The sequence below is a fragment of the Chiloscyllium punctatum genome, chromosome 44 (genome assembly GCF_047496795.1).
Source record: "Chiloscyllium punctatum isolate Juve2018m chromosome 44, sChiPun1.3, whole genome shotgun sequence".
Lineage (NCBI taxonomy): Eukaryota > Metazoa > Chordata > Chondrichthyes > Orectolobiformes > Hemiscylliidae > Chiloscyllium > Chiloscyllium punctatum.
Window position 1 is genome coordinate 46008066 of NC_092782.1, and position 24798 is coordinate 46032863.

The following is a 24798-nucleotide window of genomic DNA, read 5'->3' on the forward strand; positions in this document are numbered from 1 at the left end:
TAAATGACAAAAAAAACAGTGGACCCCGCAACAGTCTGGGTCTCCACAGTCTGAAAGGCAACTCTCCTCCACCACCCTTTGTCTTCTACCTTTAAATTCTTATCCAAATGGCTAGTTCTCCCTGTATTCCATGTGATCTGATTTTGCTAACCTGGCTACCATGCAGAACTTTCCCTTACAGAAGTCCATATAAATCATGTTCATCGCTCTGCCCTCATCAACCCTCTTCATTACTTCTTCAAACAAGTCAATCAAGTCAGTGAGACACTACTCCTCATGCACAAAACCATTTTGACTATCCCTGATCAGTCCTTACCTTTCCAAATAATGTAAACCCTGTCCCTCAGGATTCCATCCAACAATGTGCCTACCACTGATGTGAGGCTCACCGGTTTATAGTTCCCTAGCTTTTCCTTACCACCTTTCTTAAATCGTGGCATCATGATAGCCAGTCTCCAGTCTTGCGGCTATTGATGATACAAATATCTCAGACAATCACTTCCCTAGCTTCCCACAGAATTCTAGAATATGCTTGATCAAGTCCTGGGGATTTATCCACCTTTGTATGTTTTAAACCATCCAGCGCCACCTCCTCTGTAATATAGACATTTTTCAAGCTGTCGCTATTTATTTCCGCACATTCTCAACCTTTTAGATCCTTCTCCACAGTAAACACTGATGCAAAATACTCATTTAGTATCTCCACATTTCCTGCGGTTCAACAAATAAGTGGCCTTGCTGATCTTTGAGGGGCCCTATTCTTTCCCTTGTTACCCTTTTGTCCCTAATGTATTTGTAGAATCCCTTTGGATTCTCCTTAACCTTTTTGCCAAAGCTAGCGCGTGTCCCCTTTTTGCCCTCCTGATTGCCTTCTTAATTATACCTCTACTGTCTTTATACTCTTGCAGGGTTTCACTTGATCCCTGTTCTATGTAACTGATGTATACTTTCTTCTTACTCTTGACCAAACCCTCAATTTCTCTAGTCATCCAGCATTCCCTACACCTACCAGCCTTGCCCCTCACCCCAACGGGAACAAACTATCTCTGGACTTATGTTATCTCAATATGACTATAGAAAATGGAATCGTTGCTAATGTGAATAACCCAGTCTCAGTGAACACTATCAATCAATAATTTTTTTAAAAAAATTGACAGTTAACTACTTTTTAAAGTGATAAAAAAATTTATTCAAGAGTTCCAGAGTAGGAATAGGTTTAAGGTGAGAGGGGAAAGATTCAAAAGGACCTTAGGGGTGATTATTTTCATGAAGAGGGTGTGCATATATGGAATGAGCTGCCAGAGGAAATGGTAGTAGAGGATACAAATTACAACATTTAAAAGGCATATGAATAGGAAGGGTTTAGATGGACATGGGCCAAATGCTGGCAAATAGGACTAGGTCAGACTGGGATGCATGGTTTGTGCAAACGAGTTAGATGGAAGGGTCTGTTTCGATGCTGTATGACTCTAAATGAATTATAACATTAATGCTTATTCCACGGATAAAATTAAAATCCTAGGCATTTTCTTGGACGCTAGTGGCATTAGATGACCCTTTCTGACTCTCTTAGCCTGAGTATTTGTGACAATCCCCATCATTTTTCACTGATGCTCACTGACTGCTTTGTAATCTATCCAACCAGAGGTAGAGACATGGCAGAGTGTGGAAGGAGGTTCAAGGAGCTCCCAGAAAAGGAAACTATCTGAAAACTAAATTTTTTTTTGAGGTGGGGCTTAAAAATGTGATGACTATTCACTCATGAGACATAGACGTCACAGGCTGGTCTGCACTTATAGCCCATCCCTAGATGCCCTTGAGGAGGTGGTGATGGGGAGGGTAAGCTGTCTTCTTAAATTACTGCAGTCCACATGCTCTCGGTTGACCCATAATGTCCTCAGGGAGGGAATTCCAGGATTTTGACATAGTGATAGTGAAGGAACAACGATATAAGGGTGATATGGTGGCTCTGTGAATAGCACTGTATTTCATGGCGCCAAGGATTCGGCTTTGATTTTAGCCTCAGGCGACTGCCTATGTGGAGTGTGCACATTCTACCCACGTCTGCATGAGTTTCCTTTGGGTGGTCCAGTTTCCTCCCACAGTCCAAAGATGTGCAGGTTAGGTGGATTGGCCATGCTGAATTGCCGATAGTGTCCAGGTCTGAATAGATTTACAAGGATAAAGTGGGTCTGTGTTTGAAGCTCTTTGGAGGAGTGGTGTGGATTCAATGGGCTGAATGGACTGCTTCTACACTGTAGGGATTCGATATTTCCAAGTCAGAATGGTGAGTGACTTGGAAGGGAACTAGCATGTGGTGGTGTTCCCATGATTCTCACTGGAAGTGGTTGTTTGTTTGGTTAATTTTTGCGGTGCATCCTGTAATAGTAAACACTCCTGCTGGGCATTGGTGGTGGGGGAAGATGGATGCTTGGGGATGTAGTGCCCATCAAACAGGCTGCTTTATCCTGGATTGCGTCAAGCATCTCGAGTTTTGCTGCAGATAGTGGACAAGCTTTGGGGAGTCAGGATGTGACTTAGTCGTTGCCAAATTCTCAGCCTCTGACCTGCTTTTGTGCCCACTGTGTTTATGTGTAGAGTCTAATTGAGCTTTTGGTCAATGGTAGCTCCAGATAGGGGGCGTATTCAGTGATGATTACAGCACTGAATGTCAAATGGCAATGTTTAGCTTGTCTCTTACTGGAGATAGTCATTGCCTGGCATTTGTGTTGTGTGTACATATTACTTGCCATTTGTCAGTCCAGCTGGGTTATTGTCCAGATATTGCTGCACTTAAATATAGACTACTTCAGTATCTAAGGAGTTGCAAATGATGCTGAACATTGCGTCTCATTGGTGAACATCCCCTCTTTTGACCTTATGGTGGAGGGAATGTCATTGATGAAGTGGTTAAAGATGGTTGGGCTGAGGACACTAACCTGAGGAACACCTGCAGAGATACCCTAGAACTGAGATGACCGATTTCCAACAATCACAAACACCTTTCCATGTGTCAGATATGACTCCAACCAATGGGGAAATTTGCCCCCGATTCCCACTGATTTCAGCTTTGATAGGGGGTCCTTGTCGTCACAGTCGAATGCAGCTTTTATGTCAAGAGCTGTCACTCTCATCTCCCCATTGGAATCCACAGCTTTTTACCATATTTGGACCCAGGCTGCAATGAAGTCAGGAGCCAAGTTGCCCTGGTGGAACCCAAACTGTGTGTCTCTGAATGAGTTCTGCTTGATAGCATGATTGATAATACCTGCAACACTTTACTTTTGATCAAGAGTAGACTGAGGTGGTGGTAATTGGCTGGGCTCAATTTGTCTTGATTTCTATGTGAAGGACATACCTGGGCAATATTCCAAGTTGTCCGATAGATGGACTTGTTGGGTCGAAGGGCCTGTTTGCACGCTGTAGGGAGTCTAATCTAATCTCATGGAACAGCTTGACTCAGGGAACAGCAAGTTCTGAGGTACAACTTTTCTGTATTATTGCAGAATGCTGTCGGTACTCATAGCTTTCTCAGTATCCAGTGCCTCGTCTATTTCTTGATGTCACATGGAATTAATCAAATTGGCTAAAGACTGATATCTGTGATGTTGGGGAACACGGAAGGAGGTGGAGATGGATCATTCATTTGGCACATCTGGCTAAAGATCGTTGTGAATGCTTTAATCTTATCTTTAACACTGATGTGCTGAGCTCTCCCACTATTGAGATGTAGACATTTGTGGAGCCACCTCCTTCAGTGAGTTATTTGATTATCCACCACCATTCAAAACTATATGTGGCAGGACGGCAGAGATTAGATCTGATCTGCTTGTTGATGGAATCACTTAGTTCTGTCTATCACTTGCTTATAATGCTGCTTGGCATCTAAGTTGGTTGGTAGCTTCACCAGTTTGACACCTCATTTTAGGCATGTCTGGTGCAGCTCCTAGTATGCCCTCCTTCACGCTTCACTGACCTATGGTTGATCCCCTGACTTGACAGAAATAGTTGAATGGGGTTATGCTGGGCCATGAGGTTGCAGATTGCTCGAGTAAAATTCTGCAGCTTTTGACAGCCCACATGCCCAGTCTTAAGATTGTATATATGCTTGAAATCTGTCCAATTTACTGCCACACAATACAGTGAAGGTCACTCACAATATGAAGGCAGGACTTCATCTCCAATAAGGACTGTGTGGTGGTCACTCTCAGCAATACTGTTCTGGACAGATGCATTTGCAGCCAGTAGATTGATTAGATTAGATTAGATTAGATTACTTACAGTGTGGAAAGAGGCCCTTCGGCCCAACAAGTCCACACCGCCCCACCGAAGCGCAACCCACCCATACCCCTACATCTGCCCCTTACCTAACACTACGGACAATTTAGCATAGCCAATTCACCTGCCCTGCACATCTTTGGAATGTGGGAGGAAACCGGAGCACCCAGAGGAAACCCACGCAGACACGGGGAGAATGTGCAAACTCCACAGTTAGTCGCCTGAGGCGGGAATTGAACCCAGGTCTCTGGCGCTGTGAGGCAGCAGTGCTAACCACTGTGCCACCGTGCCGCCCACTAAGGACCATTGGTAAGGATGAGGTGAAGTTTTTCCATCTTTTTGTTCCCTTACCTTCTGCTGCAAGACCCAGTCTAGCAGCTATGTCCTCAGAACCCAAACTACTTGAACAGTAGTGCTCATGCCAAGCCACTCTTGATGGGAACATTAAAATCTCCCACTCAGTGTAGATTTTTCACCCTCGGCGCTCCTCCAAGTGGAATTCAACAGGTAAGGGCGTTGATTCATCATCTGAGGGAGGACAGTATGCAGTAATCAGCAAGAGGTTTCCTTGCCCATACTTAACCTGAAGCCATTGGACTCATTGGGTCTGGAGTTAATGTTGAGGACTTATAGAGAAACTCCCTCCAAACTGCATACAACGGTGCTGCCACCCATGCTGTGTTTGTTCTGCTGATGGTAAAGGACATATCCAGGGATGGTGACAGTGATGTCTGGAACATTGTTTGTAGGGGGTGATTCCTTGAGTATGATAAATGTCAGGACGTTGCTTGAGTAGTCTGTCAGCTCTCCCAATTTTGGCACTAGCTCCCAGATGTTAGAAAGGTCAACAGAGCTGTTTCTGCTGCCAGGTGATCCACGGGTTTCAATTCTTATTGAGAATTCTTGGTGACTGGTACAACTGGGTGGTTTGCTCAGCCATTTCAGAGGGCAATTGAGAGTCAACTGCATTGCTATGGGTCTCGAGTCACATGTAGGCTTGGACGGCAGGATTTCCTTCCCTGAAGAATAGTAGGGAGCCAGATGGATTTTCCAACAATCGGCAACAGATTGGCATCAAGAGATGCTTAGTTCCAGATATCTTTGATTGAATTTAAATTTCACCATGTGCTGTGGCAGAATTCAAACCCGAATCCCCAGAATGTGAGCTGAGTTTCTAGATTAATAGTTTAGCAATAACACTATTGTGCCATCAACTTAGTTTCCCACAAATTTGCCCCAAAACAACCAGGAAACTTCAATCACTGAGAGACCAGTGGGAGAAAACACATCCCTTTAAATAAAATCTATGAGGGCAGTTTCTCTAATCACAGGCTGATTCTTTCCCAAAGAAAAATAGAAATTCCTGGAAAAACCCAGCAGGTCTTGAGGAAGTGATGATAATGACTGATGAGGGCAAGGCATTGGATGTTGTCTACACAGACTTTACTATTGAAGACGATACGAAGTTGTGGAGGGGTGTTTTTTCTGACTGGATGTCTGCGACCAAGTGTTCTGCAAGGATCAGTGTAGGGACCTCTGTGGTATAAGTGATTTGGATGAAAATGCCAGTAATCAGATTAATAAGTTTGTAGATGACATGAAAATTGGTAGGGGCGTGAATAGTGAGGAAGGGTATCAAAGGATGTAGCTGGATATAGGTCAGCTGGAAAGTTGGTCAGAGAAATGACAGATAAAGTTTAATCCGAACAAATAACAGGTGATGCATTTTGCGAGGTAAAATGTAAGAGGACAGTATATAGTAAATGGCTGGACTTTTTGGAGCATTGATATACAGAGGGATCTTAGCACCTAAATCTATAGCTCCCTGAAAGTGGCAACACAAGTGGATAAGGTAATAGAGAAGGTTGCAAGACCTAAGACATAGGAGTGTGAGTAAGGCCATTCAGCCCATCGAGTCCACTCCACATTTAATCATGGCTGATGGGCATTTCATTTCCACTTACCCGTGCTCTCCCCGTAGCCCTTAATTCCTTGTGAATCAAGATTTAATAAACTCTGTCTTGAAGACATTTAACATCCCAGTCTCCACTGCACTCCACAGGCCCACCACTCTCTGGCTGAAGAAATGTCTCCTCATTTCCATTCTAAATTGACCCCCTCTAATTCTAAGGCTGTGCCCATGGGTCCTAATCTCCCCGCTTAACAGAAACAATATCCCATCGTCCACCCTTTCTAAGCCATGCATTATCTTGTAAGTTTCTATTAGATCTCCCTTCAACATTCTAAACTCCAATGAATACAATCCCAGCATCCTCAGCTGCTCATCGTATGTTAGGCCTACTATTCCAGTGCCAGTATGTCCTTCCTGAGGTGTGGTGCCCAAAATTGGACACAGTATTCTAAATGAGGCCCGACTAGAATTAACTAGAGCTTCATAAAGTCTCAGAAGCACACTGCTGCTTTTATATTCCAACCCCCTTGAGATAAATTACAACAGTACATTTGCTTTCTTAACCACGGACTCAACCTGCAAGTTAACCTTTAAAGAATCCTGGACTAGCACTCCCAGATCCCTTTGTACTTTGGCTTTATGAATTTTCTCACTGTTTAGAAAATAGTCAATGCCTGCATTCTTTTTTCCAAAGTGCAAGACCTCGCATTTGCTCAGGTTGAATTTCATCAGCCATTTCCTGGACCACTCTCCTAAACTGTCTAAATCTTTCTGCATCCTCCCACCTCCTCAGAACTACCTGCCTGTCCACCTAACTTTTTATCATTGGTGACCTTCATCAGAACGCCCCCAGTCCCTTCATCCAGATCATTAATATATAGTGAACAACAGCAGCTCCAACACTGAACCCTGCGGGACACAACTTGTCTCCAGCTGCCATTCTGAAAAAGAACCTTTTATCCCAACTCTCTGCCTTCTATCAGACAGTCAATCCCCAATCCATGCCAGTAGCTCACCTCGAACACCATGAGCCCTCACCTTACTAACCAGTGGGGCACCTAATCAAAGGCCTTTTGGAAGTCTAGATAGATAACATCGATCTCTGGTTTCCCGGTCTAACCTACTTGTTATCCCTTCAAAGAATCTAACAGGTTTGTCAGTCACGAGGTTCTCTTATTAAATCCATGCTGACATGTTCTAATCCGATCCTGCACTTCAAAGAATTTAGAAATCTCATCCTTAACAATAGATTCTAGAATTTTACCAAGAACCGAGGTTAGGCTAATTGGGCCTATAATTTTCCATTTTTGTGTTAATCCTTTCTTGAACAAGGGGTTTACAACAGCAATTTTCCAATCATCTGGGACTTTCTCTGACTCCAGTGACTTTTGAAAGATTACAACCAATACCTCCACTATTTCCTCAGCCATGTCCCTCAGAACTCTGGGATGTAGCCCATCGGGGCCAGGAGATTTATCAATTTTTAGACCTTTTAGCTTTTTTAGCACTCTCTCTTTTGTAATGGCTACCATACTCAATACTGCCCCCGAGTCTCATTAATTGTTGGGATATTACTTATGTCTTTCACTGTGAAGACTGACGCAAACTACTTATCAAGTTCTTCAACTTTTTACTTACCTCCCAGCACTAGCCTTCCTACAGCAATTTGGAGCAGCCCAATGTCAACCTTTGCCTCTCGTTTGTTTCTTATGTATTGAAAGAAACTTTTATTATAATTTCTAATATTACTGGCTAACTTACTTTCATATTTGATCCTCCCCTTCCTTATTTGTATCTTTGTTATCCTCTGTGTGTTTCTCTATCTTCCCAATCTTCTGATTTCCCAGTGCTATTGGCCACTTTATAGGCTCTCTATTCTTCTGTTATACACTTCCTGACTTTGTCAGCCATTGCTGTCTAATCCCGCCCCTCACCCCGGATAATCTTTCTTTTCTTTGGGATGAACCTGTGTACTGTGTCCTCAATTACACCCAGAAACTCCTGCCATTGTTACTCCACCACCTTCCATGCTAGGCCTTGCTTCCAGTCAATTATAGTCAGTTCCACACTCATGCCCCTGTAATTACCTCTATTTAACTGTGAGACCATTACATCCAACTATGCCTTCTCTCTTTCAAACTGCAGACTGAACTCTACCATATTATGATTGCTGCCTCTTAAGTGTTCCTTTACTTTTGGCATTATGGCCTGCATCAGTCAGGGCACGGAATGTAAGTCATGCTGCAACTGTATAAGAATTTTGTCAGGCCACATTTGGATTACTGCATGCAATTTTGGTCACCACACCGTAGGAGGGACATGGAGACAGTGCAAAAGAGGTTTACTACAATGTTGCCCGAATTGGACTATATAAACCTTAAAGAGAGCTTGCACAAATTTGGATTAATTCCACTGGAGTGTTGTAGGCTGAGGGGAAACGTGATATAAATTGACAAAATTATGGTGAGACCTGGATAGGATTAGTTAGATTCTTTTTCCCAGGGTAGAAATGTCAAATCTTAAGGGAGGGGAGGGGCCATACTTTTAAGGGGGGGGAGGGGGAAAGGTTAAATGGAGATGTGCAAGGAAAGTTTTATCCCCCCCCCCGAGGATAGTAACTGTCTGGAACCAGGGAAGCAGATGTGAATGGAAAGTTTAAGAGGCATTTAAACAGATGCATGAACAGGCAGGGAATAGAGGGATATGGACCATATGGAGGCAAATGGGATTTGTTTAGACTAGCATCATGGTCGACACAAAAATAGTGAGCCGAAAGGCCTGTGCCTCTGCTGTTCTGTTCTACGTCTGGCACCATCTGTGGACAGAAAGCAGTGTTAAAATTTTGGGTTCAGTGACCCTTTTTCAGAAAAGTCAGATGGTGTCACCAGTGAGCTTATCAGCAAATGTGGACTAGGAACAGCTCCTATTTGGATAAGTACTGAGAGCCCTCTTATGGCATAGTGCTACTGTCCCTACCCCTGGACGAGGAGGCCTGGATTCAAATCCCAATAACATCACTAAACAGGTTAATACGAATATCTGGATGGCAATGATGTGGAGGTGCCGGTGTTGGAATGGGGTGGACAAAGTTAAAAATCACAGAACACTAGGTTATAGTCCAACAGGTCTATTTGGAAGTACTGGCTTTCGGAGCGCTGAAGAAGCAGCAATGCTCCAAAAACTAGTACTTCCGAATAAACCTGTTGGGCTACAACCTGGTGTTGTGTGATTTTTAAGAATATCTGGATAAGTAGCAACCAGTCAGTAAGCAGTCACCAGAGTCGTTTTTTTCAGGTGTCAGGGGCAGTCTGCCTTGCCTGAGGTTTGGGTAGGAGGTTTGTGGGTGGAAGGCGGAGGCTGCGAGAATGGTAAAGGGGTTAGAAGTACACTGTGAGAGGCAGTGGGAAGGAAGAAATGACAAGAGGAGTTAGTAGGGAGTAGAAGTAGAAGTAGGAGACTGCGAGGGGAGGAAATTGCATGATGGGAGGGGTGAAGACTGCATGAAGGGTAGGAAGAAGGGGCTGCAGAAGAATTGACATTTGACTGCATCTGGCTATGCTGGGACGATATGAAGCAGACAGCGGAAGGTTAGAAAAAAAAAGTGCACCAACATAACCTCCCACGAGTAACACAAGCAATAAAATAATGTGTTTTCTGGCCAGCTTGAGTTGAACTTAATTTCTTGATTTGCCATCACGTAAAGGGGGAATATTGAAGACTTGTTCAATCCTCTTCATGGTATCTGTTACATCTTTGCCATTCCAGGCTTACACCTGAAAAGTCAAATGAACGATTGCAAAACTTGGCTTCTTGAAAACATGTTTGGATATCTACTTTATATAAATTTAACTTGCTGTGGACCGAGGGATTTGTACTATGAGAGGGGTTAAGGTCAAATGTGTGTGAACAGCTGCCTCTATTATTCAGTCAAGAAGTACTCTCAAGTAATGGGACACTGAAAACTATTGCATAATCCTACTATAGGAGTCATGCAAATGGTTTCATTTATTAAATCAGACTCCCAGGACATTGTTCACTTTTATTTAAAATAGTTCTTTCTAAACTAGTCTTACCAAGATGGTGGTCTGAGTAGGATAGTCAAGCCAGAGCTCGTATGTTCCGTCCATTCTTCACCTTTTCTTCTTTTTCATTTCGTCTTTACTGCTTTTCTTCTTCTCCTCTGACAATGCCCAGCCTCCAGTGATGACTCCTGACCTCTGGCGCATGATTCCCAGCCTTCCAGTAATGACTCCTGGCCTGGCGCGGTGACCTCCTGGTCCAGTGTAGTTCCTCCTCACCTGGTTGTCTGAAGCGATCTCCCGGCCTCATGACCCTAGAGGTGAAAGCCTGATGCGGTCTGGAGCCAGGACCTGGTGTGGACTGGAAGCTAGGTGCCAGCATGGTCTGCTGTTATGAAATTTCTTCAATGCTGGACACTTTCCTTCTCTATTGTCTAAGTTCGTGTAACTCATGAAACTGTACCTATATAACCGTGGCAAGTAAGTCAGCGCTGGAAGTGGTAACATATAAACTTTTCACAAAACTTATTGAGTATATGTGACAATAAAGGTTAAATCTAATTTTTGGTGAAAATAAACCTTTCAGCAAATGTCCCACATTTTCAAGATGTATAAAGCAAAATGCAAGTTGTTGCGTTTTATACTCTTAGCTCTGAAAGATTACATTAGACGAGAGGGGTCTGGATGCATTAAATTTGAGATGGATTGTTTGATGAACATTATAAGCACAGATATTTGTAGCGTTTTAAAAGTTACAACATTTTTTCAAAAAAAGGAATATTTCAATTCAGTTCCTACCTTTTCCCGTTTTAGCTTGGCAGGCTCTTCAACTGATAGAAGTGCTTTGTAGTAGGAACTCCGCTCTGCAGTGAAATGAACCTTTGAGAGAGAGTTCTCCACAAGGGCGACAGAAAGGTTGACCCCATCTATGTGTAACCAGCCAATAAAATTACCAGCTTTATCCATGCTTTCCACTTCTACCTCCACCTGAAATTGGAAGGCAAACATAACGTTTTACTGAACCAAGTTACAGAAATTTTACATTCTCAATCCAAAGCCCAATCATTCTTTAAAAGATGTTGTTTCAAAGGATAACTCTTAAAACATAAAACAGAAATGTATTAACTACAAAGCAGAAGAATACTTAGTACACAGTGATTTGTTTTCAAAATGCAAGTGGCACTGGGAAGGTTGTCATTGTTTCTTCTCCCTAATTGTCTTCAGGGCATTAGGAATCAAGGCCAAAGCATAGGACTGGGTCTCCACATAGACCAACAACAACTTGCAGTTATACAGCACCCTTAATGCACTGAAATGCCCTCAGGTGCTTTAGGGAAGCAATATAGAACAAGTAGACATCAAGCCACAGAAGATATTAGGCTGGATCACCAAAGGTTGGGGTCAACGTTTTGGGCATAAGCCCACCATTCCTGATGAAGGAAGGGCTTACACCCAAAATGCTGACTCTCTAGCTCCTCAGATGCTGCCTGACCTATTGTACTTTTCCAGCACCACACTTTCCGATTCTGACTCTCCAGCATCTGTAGTCCTCACTTTCTCCTAGGCACAGGCAGAGAGGGGTGAGAAAAGAGTGACAGAGAGGGGTGAGAGTGAGTGAGTGAGTGAGTGAGTGAGTGAAAGAGAGAGAGAGAGAGGGGCGAGTGAGAGGGGCGAGTGAGAGGGGCGAGTGAGAGGGGCGAGTGAGAGGGGCGAGTGAGAGGGGCGAGTGAGAGAGAGAGTGAGAGAGAGAGTGAGAGAGAGAGTGAGAGAGAGAGTGAGAGAGAGAGTGAGAGAGAGAGTGAGAGAGTGAGAGAGAGAGTGAGAGAGAGAGAGTGAGATGAAATACACAAAAGATCAGAATTAGAGGAGTGCAGATGATCTCAAATGGCTGACCAATGATTCTCATATAACTGAGGGCTTTTTTGATGTAGACTCGGGGAAAAAAAATAGATGAGATATGGTCATTTAGCCCAAACTATTCATATTGTTGATTGCCTGACTCTCGATTCCTCCCATCTTTTCTCATCCATATTTGGGATATTTCATGCTCTCCAATGGTATCCAGAAACTACTGGGTTAAAAGTGTTTTGACCTGACATTGTGCATCCTCTCAGCCAGGCACAGTTTTAGCCCAGATTAAACATACACTGTCTTGAGAGGTGATTGATGTTCTAACATACTGCATAACTCCTATCTTCAACCCAGTTTCAAATACATTTATTTATTTAAATTTATTTTGCACTGACAAATTCAGGAACAGAGAAATGGCAAGGTGGAGCTGAAATTAATTTAATGATAGAAGGGGAAGGAATTAACTTCAACCAATTGATTGTTCATCTTATCATCAATGATTTCCTTTTCGGGTTTTGCATGGGTTATTTTGCACATCTTGTAATATTAGTATTCTTGATCCCTCAAGCAGTGACCAAAATACTTTTTTGAAAAATGAAACAAAATATACTGAATTCTCAAGCCCCTTATCCTGTATCACTAAGATCTAATAACCACAGTTGTGTAAATTCAAAATGAACAAGCCACAGAAAGGAAACAGTAGCAAAAGGATGAATCAGCTGAAAATGGAAAGAGGGTGAATTAAAAGCCACAACAAGGAAAGAGAGATAGAAGCCAAGTGGCAGGAAGATCAAACAAGTAGCTACAATGCAGACAAAGCAAGATGACATGAGGACAGAAATTACTGGAGGTCTCAGTGGGTCTGGCAGACTTAATGTTTCGGGTCCAGTGACCCTTCTTTAGAATGGAGTAACTGGGAGGTGGTGGTGCAAATGCTGAAGTCGGGGGTGAGAGGTGAGAAGCGTTCCCACTATCCTCTTACTCCTTCCACCCCCTTTCGACTACAGGGAATGACACGGAATGGAGAAAGAGAAAAAATAAATGTAAGGAGAAAGGAAAAGGGATTATAAAAAGAAATAATGTCAAAGATGGTCACATAAAAGTCCATCCTTGGCGAGTTCTTTGCAAAGAAAATGATTAATCCTGATACAACATGAAACAAACAGAGCCTAGCAATATGCTGGAAACAGATTCATCCACCACTTTCAGAAGGGGTTTGGACATTAATCTGAAGAGAGATAAAAATGTTGAGGGGAAAGATGGAGGAGTGGGGCTAACCGAATTGACCTTGCAGACAGACAGACAGGCGGGACCAAATGGTCTTCTACTGTGCTGTAACCATTCTATATAATGCCAAAAACAACTTCGTCCACAACATTCTCACAAATAAATATTGCTGCTTGTTGCATTTCCTTAGTTAACAGGAACTGAAATACAAATTGCTTTCATATTTAAATTTCTTTTCCAAGTAAACAAACACTTCTCTCTCCTGAAGAGAATGATTCAAATTAAATCATTGCCTATTTCATTTTAAAAAAAAGCTTCCATTGAAAAAGCAGTAAAATAGACAGAATAAGCTTTATTGCACAGCACACTGGATTCTAACAAACCTCCTCCTGAAATTATTATGTAGTTAGTAATGGACAAGAGAGCAATCCTACTAATCATTATAAATAAAATTCTCTCAAGCAGCATCAATCCCATCATGTTCTCCAGCAAAGCTGAATTAGCTAAACAATCTATCAACCGCATCAAATATTTAGTGAACTGTAACAGAAGCTTCTTCAGTTTTAGTAACTTGCTCTCAAGTCAGACACGTCATCTCACTTGAGGTGTTTGTGTTCCAGGTGGAAAGATGTTGGGGTGGGGGTTGGGGGAGTGGTTTTGCAGGCTTTGACATTTAATATTCTCCTTCATTACTAGGATCTTACCTCTGATCAGCTCATTGAATGCTGTAATAATCATAAGGATCTTCACCCTCCCATTCTGCCATGCATCCTGCCAGCCCCAATCAATTTTGTATGCACTTATTATGACTCCTTCTGAAGAGACCAGTTCAAGAATGCTCAGTTACCATGGAATCCACTATCAGCCCGCAAGTGAACAGCAACTCAATTGTACCCAGGATTTAATTTATTGTTTCTTCAATATTTTAGAATTTCAAGCAAGAGAATATATTAGTTATTCATTCAAAACATTTAAAACAAAGATGATTTTTCTTCTATATAATTGAAGTGGGGATGTTTGTTGATTGTTGCACAATGCCCAACACAGTTCCCTTTGTAGATTCTGAAGCAAGTGCAAACAAATGCAGCAGTACTCGGATTGTATCCAGGCTTAGGCTGACAAGGGTTGCACAACCTGAGAACACCTTCAGCTCTAGGTGCCCCTCTAAGCCACTCACCATGCTGACCTTGACGCTAGCCAGTCCGGAACTCCCGCATCTCTCGAATGAATTGACAAAGGTCTACAACTTTTCCCAATAATCTCGTGCTAGCATCTGGATCCTTAGACATCTGAGCCCTTGCAACCAATGTTTAATCTTCATGGAGAAGCTGACAGTTAGTGGATAGCAAGTTATTCTAGCATGGATCACATCATGTATTTGGGCGGCACGGTGGCACAGTGGTTAGCACTGCTGCCTCACAGCGCCGGAGACCCGGGTTCAATTCCCGCCTCAGGCGACTGACTGTGGAGTTTGCACGTTCTCCCCGTGTCTGCGTGGGTTTCCTCCGGGTGCTCCGGTTTCCTCCCACAGTCCAAAGATGTGGAGATCAGGTGAATTGGCCATGCTAAATTGCCCGTAATGTTAGGTAAGGGGTAGATGTAGATCTAGATGTAGATGTAGGGGTATGGGTGGGTTACGCTTTGGCGGGGCGGTGTGGACTTGTTGGGCCGAAGGGCCTGTTTCCACACTGTAGGTAATCTTTCGGTCTCACCCGAAAGCATTTGTTAGCCTCCTCCTGCAACCACCGAAGAGGAGTCATTAATTCTAACAAATGCTGCTGAGTGTTTTGACTCCTAGCCAATGATAATCTCAGCATAGAACACACATTCCAAATGGAATAAGTTGTCACTTCATGGAATCCACAGACTAGCATACAAGACATACACGAGGGACAACTTTTTCACACAGAGGGTGGTTCATGTGTGGAATGAGTTGCCAGAGGAAGTGGCAGGTGCAGGTAAGGTTACAATATTTAAAACACTTTTGGATAGGTACATAAATAGAAAAAGTTTAGATGGATATTGGCAAATGCAGGCAAATGGGACTGGGTTGGTTTGGGAATCTGGGTCAGCATGGATGAGTTGGACTGAAGGGTCTAGTTTCTTCCTATATGATTCCATGAAGAGTACAGACCTGATGGGTCAAAGGGCCTTTTCTGTACCAAATGATTCTATAATAACAGCCACTTTGGAGACATGTCTACGTTTCAGATGTCACTACTGTATTAAAGTGTCTTCTCTAAAACCATGTAACTCCTGATAAATCAATGGCTGCCACATTCCAGTGAGAATGGAATCCACTGTGGCAGCATTGTCTGTACTAATATAGTTTCATAAAGCACAAAGAACACACGATAATCTCAGATTTGAAGGGCATAGAATGAGCCATTTGACTTTGCCCGAACCTGGTGTATGAAGTGTCTCAATTTCAGCAACACTTTAATATTCTGTATTATGATGTGGATGGCCAACCTACGTAACCTGCACATCTTTGGACAGTGGGAGGAAACCAGAGCACCTACTGGAAATCCATGCAACACAGGGAGAACGTGAACTCCACACAGACAGTCACCCAAGGCTGTAATCAAACCCAGATCCCTGTGACAAATCTAGAAGTCAAGAAGGAGCAGTGCTCCGAAAGCTTGTGATTTCACATAACCCTATAAACTGGTGTCATGCGACTTCTAACTTTCTCCACCCCAGTCGAATACTGGCACCTCCACGTCCTGTGAAGGTAGCAGTGCTAACTACTGTACTGCCCCCCATATTCTAATTATCACTATGGAACCATCACTACTCCATTTCTTTTGGGTCGGTCAGGAAAAATCAACTGCTCTACAGAACATAACTTATCAGCATTTGTTCACTCATTAATAGAGTGCTGATGCAACACATAGCACCCTTCATTCAGAACACCCTGAAGTCTTGAGTATTGTTAAAAAACACATCAAAGCTTTTTATCTTGCATTTATTAGAACATTCACAAGGATACCAATGCAAGGGGAAACAAACATTTTATATCCTAAGAGAAAAATGCTTATTGCAGAATCGAAAGCTACAACCAAAGTGGCAGTCTACTTCAACTAGCAGTCTAATTCAAAAATAAGCAACAGATAACAAGAAAGGATACACTTGCCATAGAGGGAATGCATCATGGGGTTTATTTGTCTGATACAGGGTATGACAGCTGCAGAGGAGGTGCAATATTTACCAGCTTAGAATTTAGGTTTTTAAAAGTGTGGAACAGTAATAAGAAATGAGAGAATAAGATCTGCTATCGAAAGCTCAAAGGGTTGCCTGGTGTTGGCCCCATTTTGAGATAAGAAATCTGCAAAATTCTAACAGATCTGGACAGATTAGATGAAGGGACAATATTTTCCTTAGGTGGGGAGTCTAGCACGTGAGGGCATAGTCTCAGTATATGGGATCGGACAATTAGAAGTGAGATGGGAAAATGCCTTCACACTTGAAGGGTAATGAACCTATGGAATTCTTCACCATTGAAAGCTATGAAGGCCTTGTCACTTATCACATTCAAGAAACAAACAGATAAACTTTTAGATTTTAAAGACATCAATGGTATTGAGTTGGAGGATTAGTCGTGATCATATTGAATGGTAGAGCAACATCAAAAGGCTGAATGGTTTAATTGTGCTCTGAGCTTCTGGTTGCTACTATCAGTAGTGGCATACGTGGTGCTCGCACTAGCAGGACACTGCCAACAAGCCAAAAAGATATCATACTTATCACACAAATGATAATAAGCCACAGAAATTTCAATTGCAGTGTGATGCTGAGTATGTAGCCTCTACCTTCCGAAATCAGCGGACTGTACCAGGCAGTAAGTCCGTTCAGTGGCTCACAACAGGCAAGCAACTTATTGCAATACTCTATTTCGATGTCCAACATTAGAGGCATTGCTGCGATGGGATTATCTAGCAAATGGGATTATCCAGCAATATCAAGAGTATGCTAAGGATTGAGGTGACAACCAATTTAAGATGGTCAGTCAGGCTCACAGACGCCGGAAGCTACATATATATAGGCCCCAAAAACCCTGTATACACACTGTCCATTTCAACTTCCCAAAATAGGTGACAGCACTTCCTTAGTTCATTCCTCAGGGCAATGCCTTAACCAATCAGAATCAACCTGCTTGGTTTAGGTTTTAGAAAGCCTGTTAACTGTCAATCTTCTAAATGGCACAATTTCCACAGCTAGAATTCTACCAGGGTCTACTTGCCTTCTCAATGTTGCATTGCCTTGACAGCTCTTGTGAACATCCTGATGTAAGACGAAAAGCTTTGACAAAATGTCTTTTTATCCAGCAACACAATTTCTGTATTACCAAATGACTATTTAAATGTTCCCGAGTAGCGAAAAAATAAGCTTAAGCTTAGTAACATCTGTGCATTTTGGTATATAGATACTTCCTGCACAATTCAAATTCAGTATGATGCCCTTGCTGCAATAACCCTCTCTCAACTTTGGCTTTGTGGTTTGTTCCATTTTTCACTGTCCAAGCAGTGATATTCTGAACTGTAGGATGTTTCAATCTCTGTATCAACATACCTCCTTCAACAAACCAAAAAAACCAAATCTTTCCACAAAATAGGTGTCAACATCAACAAAGATTATCATTTTGACTGAATTAAAACCATTTTCAAAGCTTTCAGCCTTTTGGAAGTGAGAATGTGGAAGGGCAATAAAACTAGATGGAACAATTTTAAAGTAGTATAGGAACTGGCATAACAAGTTAAAAAGACAACATGGGAAGCATAGATTACAGTTCTATACAAATCACTGGTTAGACTCAAACAAAAATCCACAAATCAGATTAATATCTTTTAGGAAGAATATAAAGATGTCAGCTAGGGTACAGAGGAAGTTTACTAGAATTGTATTCAAGTTCAGAGATTTCAGTTAGTTTGAGAAGCCAGAGGAGTGGGCTGTTCCGAAGTTATGGGGATTTTCAAAATGTTGTTGAAAATTAAGAAATGTTACGATTGAAGAAAAAAAACAGTTCCCATTCACAGGTAACTCAGCACAGATTTGAGATAACTAGCAAAGGTAGCTGCTCTCAAATTTGTCTGCCCATTAGACCACAAAGAAACTACATGCAATCTGTGGAGAAATTTAAATGGCAAGTCACATTTTGGTTAAGATACAAAGGGGCAAATCTATAAGAGAAAAACATATAACTAGGAAGGAAGTGGGAGAGAGAAAAAAGCTTGATGCCCATTTTAATGATGAAAAGCAGGAACATTTTATGTAATAAAAGTAGAAAATACTGACACTCAGCAGGTTACGACAGTGGCTGCACATCAAAAGCGCCATACTGGTTGTGAAGCACTTTGGGTCATCCTGAACAGACAACAAGACTAAAGACGAAGAAAATGGAAGAAGGGAAAAAAAAGATAAACACATATACACACTAGCAGAGGCAAGGAGAGAGAAAAAAAACAAGGAAGAATGAGAAAGGATGAACCAGCAGCTTTGCCAGAGTCTCTACAGGAAATTAAATAATTGACCACAAGGTGTTTTCACTGTCGAGTCCTTGTACATTTAATGAGGTTTTGCTTTTAGTGCAAGATGTTGTTTCTAAACACAGCCACAGACAGATCCCAAGGCTCTGTTTGTTAACTAATATTTGCATTGCAAGCAGGATTGGAAGTAAAATAAATACATGCAAAGTCAGTGCTTTTTACTTGGTACAATATAACTGGTCGTAGCACTAATGAGGCAAAGCTGAGAAATGACAAAATAGTGCGACTGAATGCTATTTGCTACACAGCTCAAGCTTCATGTAAGCAGCAAATAATGCTCTATACAGTGGGAAATATACTGAAGTTGTAAAAAAAAAACCTTCTTGCAAATAATTTGCTGCTTTAATACTTTTGGGACACATTGTAGTTTTTCAAGCAGACAACAATTAAGAATTTAAGAGAAATTTGTGTATATTGGGAATGACTGAAGAAACAGTCAAACATATTTTGAGTGAATCTGCTGACATACTCTTCTGTCCCTGTAGTTTCAGCTGTGCATAATTACAACTTTCCCCCTATTCTCATTCTATAAGCATGAATCATGCTTCTGAATCTGTTTTTTCCTCTCCTTGCTTGAAAAGCAGAGCCATGTCTTTATAAAGAATGTAAATGAACTCAAGAATTTTATTTTAAAAACAAAGCATTGGAGAAACTCAGCATACCTGGCAGAATCTGTGGAGAGAGGAACAGAATTAATGTTTGAATGCCACAATATTTATTTGGAAGTGTTCTGAAGAGTAGTTATTGGACCTGAAAGGTTAACTCTGCTTTCATTTCCATAGATGTTGCTGGACCTGCTGAGTTCCTCAAGTACTTTTTATTTGTGATCTCCAACATCCACAGTATTTTGTTTTAAGAATTTTAACCCCGATCTCGATAAACAATGGCACACTACTAAAGGGTTAACATGGCCCAGAAAGGAGGGTGTAAAGATTATTTTCTTAACTAACTTTAAGAATCCATGCAATTAATTTGGAGGAATGCTAGTCAAGTGTCTGGTGAGCATGAATCCCCACGGTAAAAAGCAGCCATTTAAACTGCTTAGAAAAGCTGCAGGATAACCTGCATGAGAAACTGAAAGTGACAGAGTATACAATAAGATTAAGCACATTACTGAAAGCAGAGTGGAAGCACCACTACTCTGTGTCTAGCTGCTACATGTGACTTGAAGGTCTGTTAGGTTTGGTGAGAAAATAACTTCATTCTCAATACAAGTCTGATGTAGCTGCCTTAGAAAAGTTTGACATAAGTACAGAAAAGGCTGACTGAAGCAAGTCACACAGGATGTGTGCAAAAATGATGAGATAACATTTCAAGTCAACGATCTTTAATCAGAACTGAAAAATTAGGGGTTAAAGCAACGAGAGAGACAGGGAAGTGGATTGGAAGGAGGAAGAATGGGAAAACAAAGGGGAAAGTTCTGTGACAGGATGGAAGGCTGGAGGCCGTAAGACAAAATAAGTGATGATGGAAGGTTAATAATGGGGCAAGTGAAATAACACAAAAGATCTAAACAAACTGGAAAGGATGACAGTGATCGCAATTCTGTAAGTTTTAGAATACTCATGGACAAAGACGAGAGTGGTCCTAAAGGAAGTGTGTTAAATTGATGGAATCAAAATTTGGCAGGAGCTGGGAAATGTGGATTAGGAGCAGCTGTTTGAGGGTAAATCCACGTTTGACATGTGGGAGGCTTTCAAAGAGAGATTGATTAGAGTGCAGTGAAATGAGGAATAGAAATGGCAAGATTAGGGAACCAGGGATGACTGGTCAAATTGTGAGATTAGCTAAGAGGACAAAAGGAAGCATACATAAGGCCTAGGTGATTGAAAACAGATGAAGCTTTGGAAGAATATCAGGAAGGTAGGACCAATCTGAAACGAGGAATTAAGAGGATTAAAAGGGATCATGAAATATCTTTAGCAAACAGAGTTAAGGAAAATCCCAAATCCTTTTATTCGTATGTAGGGAGCAAGATGGTAACTAGAGAAAGGGTTGGCCCACTCAAGGACAAAGGAGGGAAGTGATGCTTGGAGTCAGAGAAAATGGAGAAGATTCTTAATGAGTACTTTGTGTCAGTATACACCAAGGAGAGGGACATGACGCATATTGAGGTTAGAGATAGATGTTTGATTACTCTAGGTCAAGTCAGCATAAGGAGGGAGGAACTATTGGGTATTCTAAAAGACATTAAGGTGGACAAATCTCCAGGTCCGGATGGGATCTATCCCAGGTTACTGAGGGAAGCAAGAGTAAATGGCCGTAGCCTTAACAGATATCTTTGCATCATCCTTGAACATGGGTGACGTCCTGAAGGACTGGAGAATTGCTAATGTTGTCGCCTTCTTTAAGAGGGTAGCAAGGATGATCCAAGTAATTACAGAGCAGTGGCCTGATGTCAGTGATAAGGAAGCTGAAGATACTGAGGGATAGGATCTATTTATATTTGGAAGAAAATGGGCTTATCAGTGACAGGCAGCATGGTTTTGTGCAGGAAAGGTCATGTTGTGCCAACTTAATAGAATTCTTTGAGGACGTGACAAAGTTGATTGGTGAGGGAAGGGCTGTAGATGTCATATGCATGACTTCAGTAAAGTGTTTGATAGTGTTCCCTATGGTAGGCTAATGGAGAAAGTGATGTTGCATGGGGTCCAGGGTGTACTAGCTAGATGGACAAAGAACTGACTGGGCAACAGGAGACAAAGAGTAACATGGAAGGGAGTTTCTCAAAATGGAGAACTGTGACCAGTGGTGTTCCACAGGGAAACCGTGCTGGGACCACTGTTGTTTGTGATATATGCAAGTGATCTGGAGGAACGTATAGGTAGTTTGATTAGCAAGCTTGCAGTTGACACGAAGATTGGGAGGTAGCAGATAGTGAGGGCACAGAATATACATAGATTGGAGAGTTGGGCAGAGAAATGGCAGATGGAGTACAATCTGGGCAAATGCGAGATTATGCATTTTGGAAGATCCAATTCAAGAGTGAACTATACAATAAATGGAAAAGTCCTGGAGAAAACTGATGTACAGAGAGATCAGAGTATTCAGGTCCAATGTAACCTGAAGATAGCAACGCAGGTCGATAGAGTGGTCAAGAAAGCATACTACATGCTTTCCCTCATTGGACAGAGTATTGAGAACAAAACTTTGCAGGTCATGTGATAATTGTATAGGACTTTGGTTCAGCCACATTTGGAACCTGATTGAGGTCTACAAAATCATGAGAGGTATACACAGCGTGGATAGCAAGAAGCTTTGTTCCCCAGATTTTTTTTTGGGGGGGGGGGGGGGGGAAGAAGAGAAGAAAGAGACCTCAATTCCTAGGGGTCTTAAGTTCAAGACAAGAGGGGAAAGGTTTAAGAGAAATATGCGTGGAAAGTTCTTCACACATAGGGTGGTGGGTGCCTGGAACAAGTTGCCAGTGGAAATGGTAGAGGCAGGCATGATAGTATCTTTCCTGATGAAGGGTTTTTGCCCGAAACATCAATTCTCTTGCTCCTTTAATGCTGCCTGACCTGCAGTGCTTTTCCAGCACCATACTTTCAACTCATTTAAGATGTATCTAGATAGATGTATGAATGGTCAGGGAGCAGAAGGATACAGATCCTTAGAAAAGAGATGATGGGTTTAGATAGTGGATCTGGATCAGCACAGGCTTGGAGGGCCAAAGGGACTGCTCCTGTGCTGTAATTTTCTTTGTTCTTTGATGTATAGAAGCATTGTAAAACCTGCTTTTGATGAAAATGGGAGTGCTGCTTTATGGGTTTTGATTTAGCCTGCACTGTCCCATTCCTCAGGATCAACGTTCTTCACCGCGCTCATGTCAAAATTAACACAGCAGTAAATTCATCTATGGTCATATTTTCTATGGAATTGATCTCAACGTCAAATGGAGCAAAATAAAAACTGACAAAATGGCTACTTTCAGGTAAGTTTCCAAAAGTTCTAGCTTACAATGGATTAAGCTGATAAAGAATGGCTCAATGGAGAAGGGATGAAGTAACATGAGTACCAGTATATCTTAAAATAACCATTAGCTAAAAGCACAAAATTTCTTTCCCACAATCAAACCGCCCAATGTTGTTAAAGAATGCAATAAGATAAGACTGAAATTCAGTGCAAAATATGTTCAAGAAGGTCATCGACTTAATGTTTACAATCCACAAGGATGCAAGAGAAAGGCGATTCTAAATAAAGAGGACATTCATGAAGATCACTTACGTACTAACATGCGCTTTTAAAAAAGCATAATCAAGGAAGACATTTAAGTAGATGATATTAACAGGTTTAAATGACAATCAAAATCACTTTTGGAGAGGGCAGGTTGTAAGAAAAGGTATGAAGGAAGTCAGGAAAAGATAGCATGGTGGATGTAATGGCAATTTTCTGTTCTGAAATATTCTCATGTCTGTGGAAACACACAAATCATCAATAAATGCCAAAAGAAAATCTGCAACCAGTTGTTTTTGAACTGATTAATTCTGCTTGCACTCCATTATTCACTTGCTTTCAACAATCTTACCTTTGCATCACATCTTTAATGCAATAAAATTATATGCCATCAAGCCACCTTAAGAGATAATAGGTCAGATGACAAAAAACTTGACCAAAGAATTAGGTTTTAAGGACCATCTTAATGGAAAGAAACAAGTTGAGAGGCACAAAGGATATGGGATGGACTTCCAGAGATTAGACAACTCATGAAATTACATCAAGAATCGTAGCATGATTAAAACTGTGGCTGCTCAGAAAGACCTCACAGCGCCAGGGTCCTGGGTTCAATTACATCCTGTATGGAGTTTGCACATTCTCCCCGCGTCTGTGTGGATTTCCTCCGGGTGCTCCTGTTTCCTCCCACAATCCAAAGATATGCAGGTTAGGTGAATTGGCCATGCTAAATTGCCCACAGTGTTCAGAGATGTGTGGGTTAGGTGGATTAGACAGAGTAATAGGGTAGGGGAATGGGTCTAGGAGGGTTACTCTGGAGGGTCATTGTGGACTTGTTAGGCCAAATGGCCTGTTACCACACTGTAGGGATTCTGTAGAGTTCTGAGACTACTGGAGATTAGAGAGTTATTTTTGATTCTTTCATGGGATGTGGGTACAGCTAGCTTATCCCTAATTGCCCTTGAACTGAGTGAATTGCAATCCTATTTAGATGGCAGTTAACAGTTAACCACATTGTTATAGGTCTGCAGTCACATTCAGCGAAACCAAATAAAGACAATTAATTTACAGAAAGGACTTTCGTGAACAACAGTAATTTTGTGGCACCATTACTCAAACCAGCATTCAATTCCTGGTTTTAATTAATAAATTAATTAATTGAATTTAAATTCCACTAGTTGTATTGGTGAGTGTCAAATTTGTGGATCCATGGCATTAGCTTGAGCCTCTAGATTACAACTATAATCACTATTCCTTTCTAAGAAATGGAGAATTGAGACTCTGCAGAGATTTTAAAACGAGACTGAGAATTTTAAGGCTGTCATGATGGAGCAACTGCAAGCCTGGGGTAGGGTGGATGGGATTTGCTAAGAGTTAGGACATGGCAGCAGAGCTTTGGACAACTTCAGTTTTAATGGAACTTGAACACAGTTTGCCAGCTAGGGATGTATTAGAATCTGTGTTCCCTCTAATTATCCTGCTGCAGTGCAGACCTCAGAGGTCTATGCGTGGTAGTGGTGTTTAGAATTGGATGTCAAATGCATTCACAGGTAAATTGGTGTGTGTGAACCATCCAAATAACTGCAATGGCCATGCAATGTTGAGGGAACATTATTCTAGCCAAAGAAGAAAGGCAAAGATGAGGATTTTAGTAAAAAAGCAAAGACAACGTACATATAGAACATTACAGCATAATACAGGCCCTTTGGCCCTCGATATTGCACCACCTGTGAAAACAATCTGAAGTCCATCTGAACTACACTATTCTACTCTTGTCCATATGCCTTACCAATGA

At 41.7% G+C, this 24798-nt stretch overlaps 1 protein-coding gene across 1 annotated transcript in view; it reads right to left on the bottom strand.

The window, feature by feature from the left end:
- Positions 1–24798, bottom strand: part of snd1 (staphylococcal nuclease and tudor domain containing 1) — an 868653-nt gene that overhangs the window by 227402 nt on the left and 616453 nt on the right. Inside the window, exon 17 of the mRNA XM_072562814.1 lies at positions 11008–11196. Coding sequence (XP_072418915.1) covers positions 11008–11196 — 189 coding nt within the window. The remainder of the gene's footprint in view (positions 1–11007; positions 11197–24798) is intronic.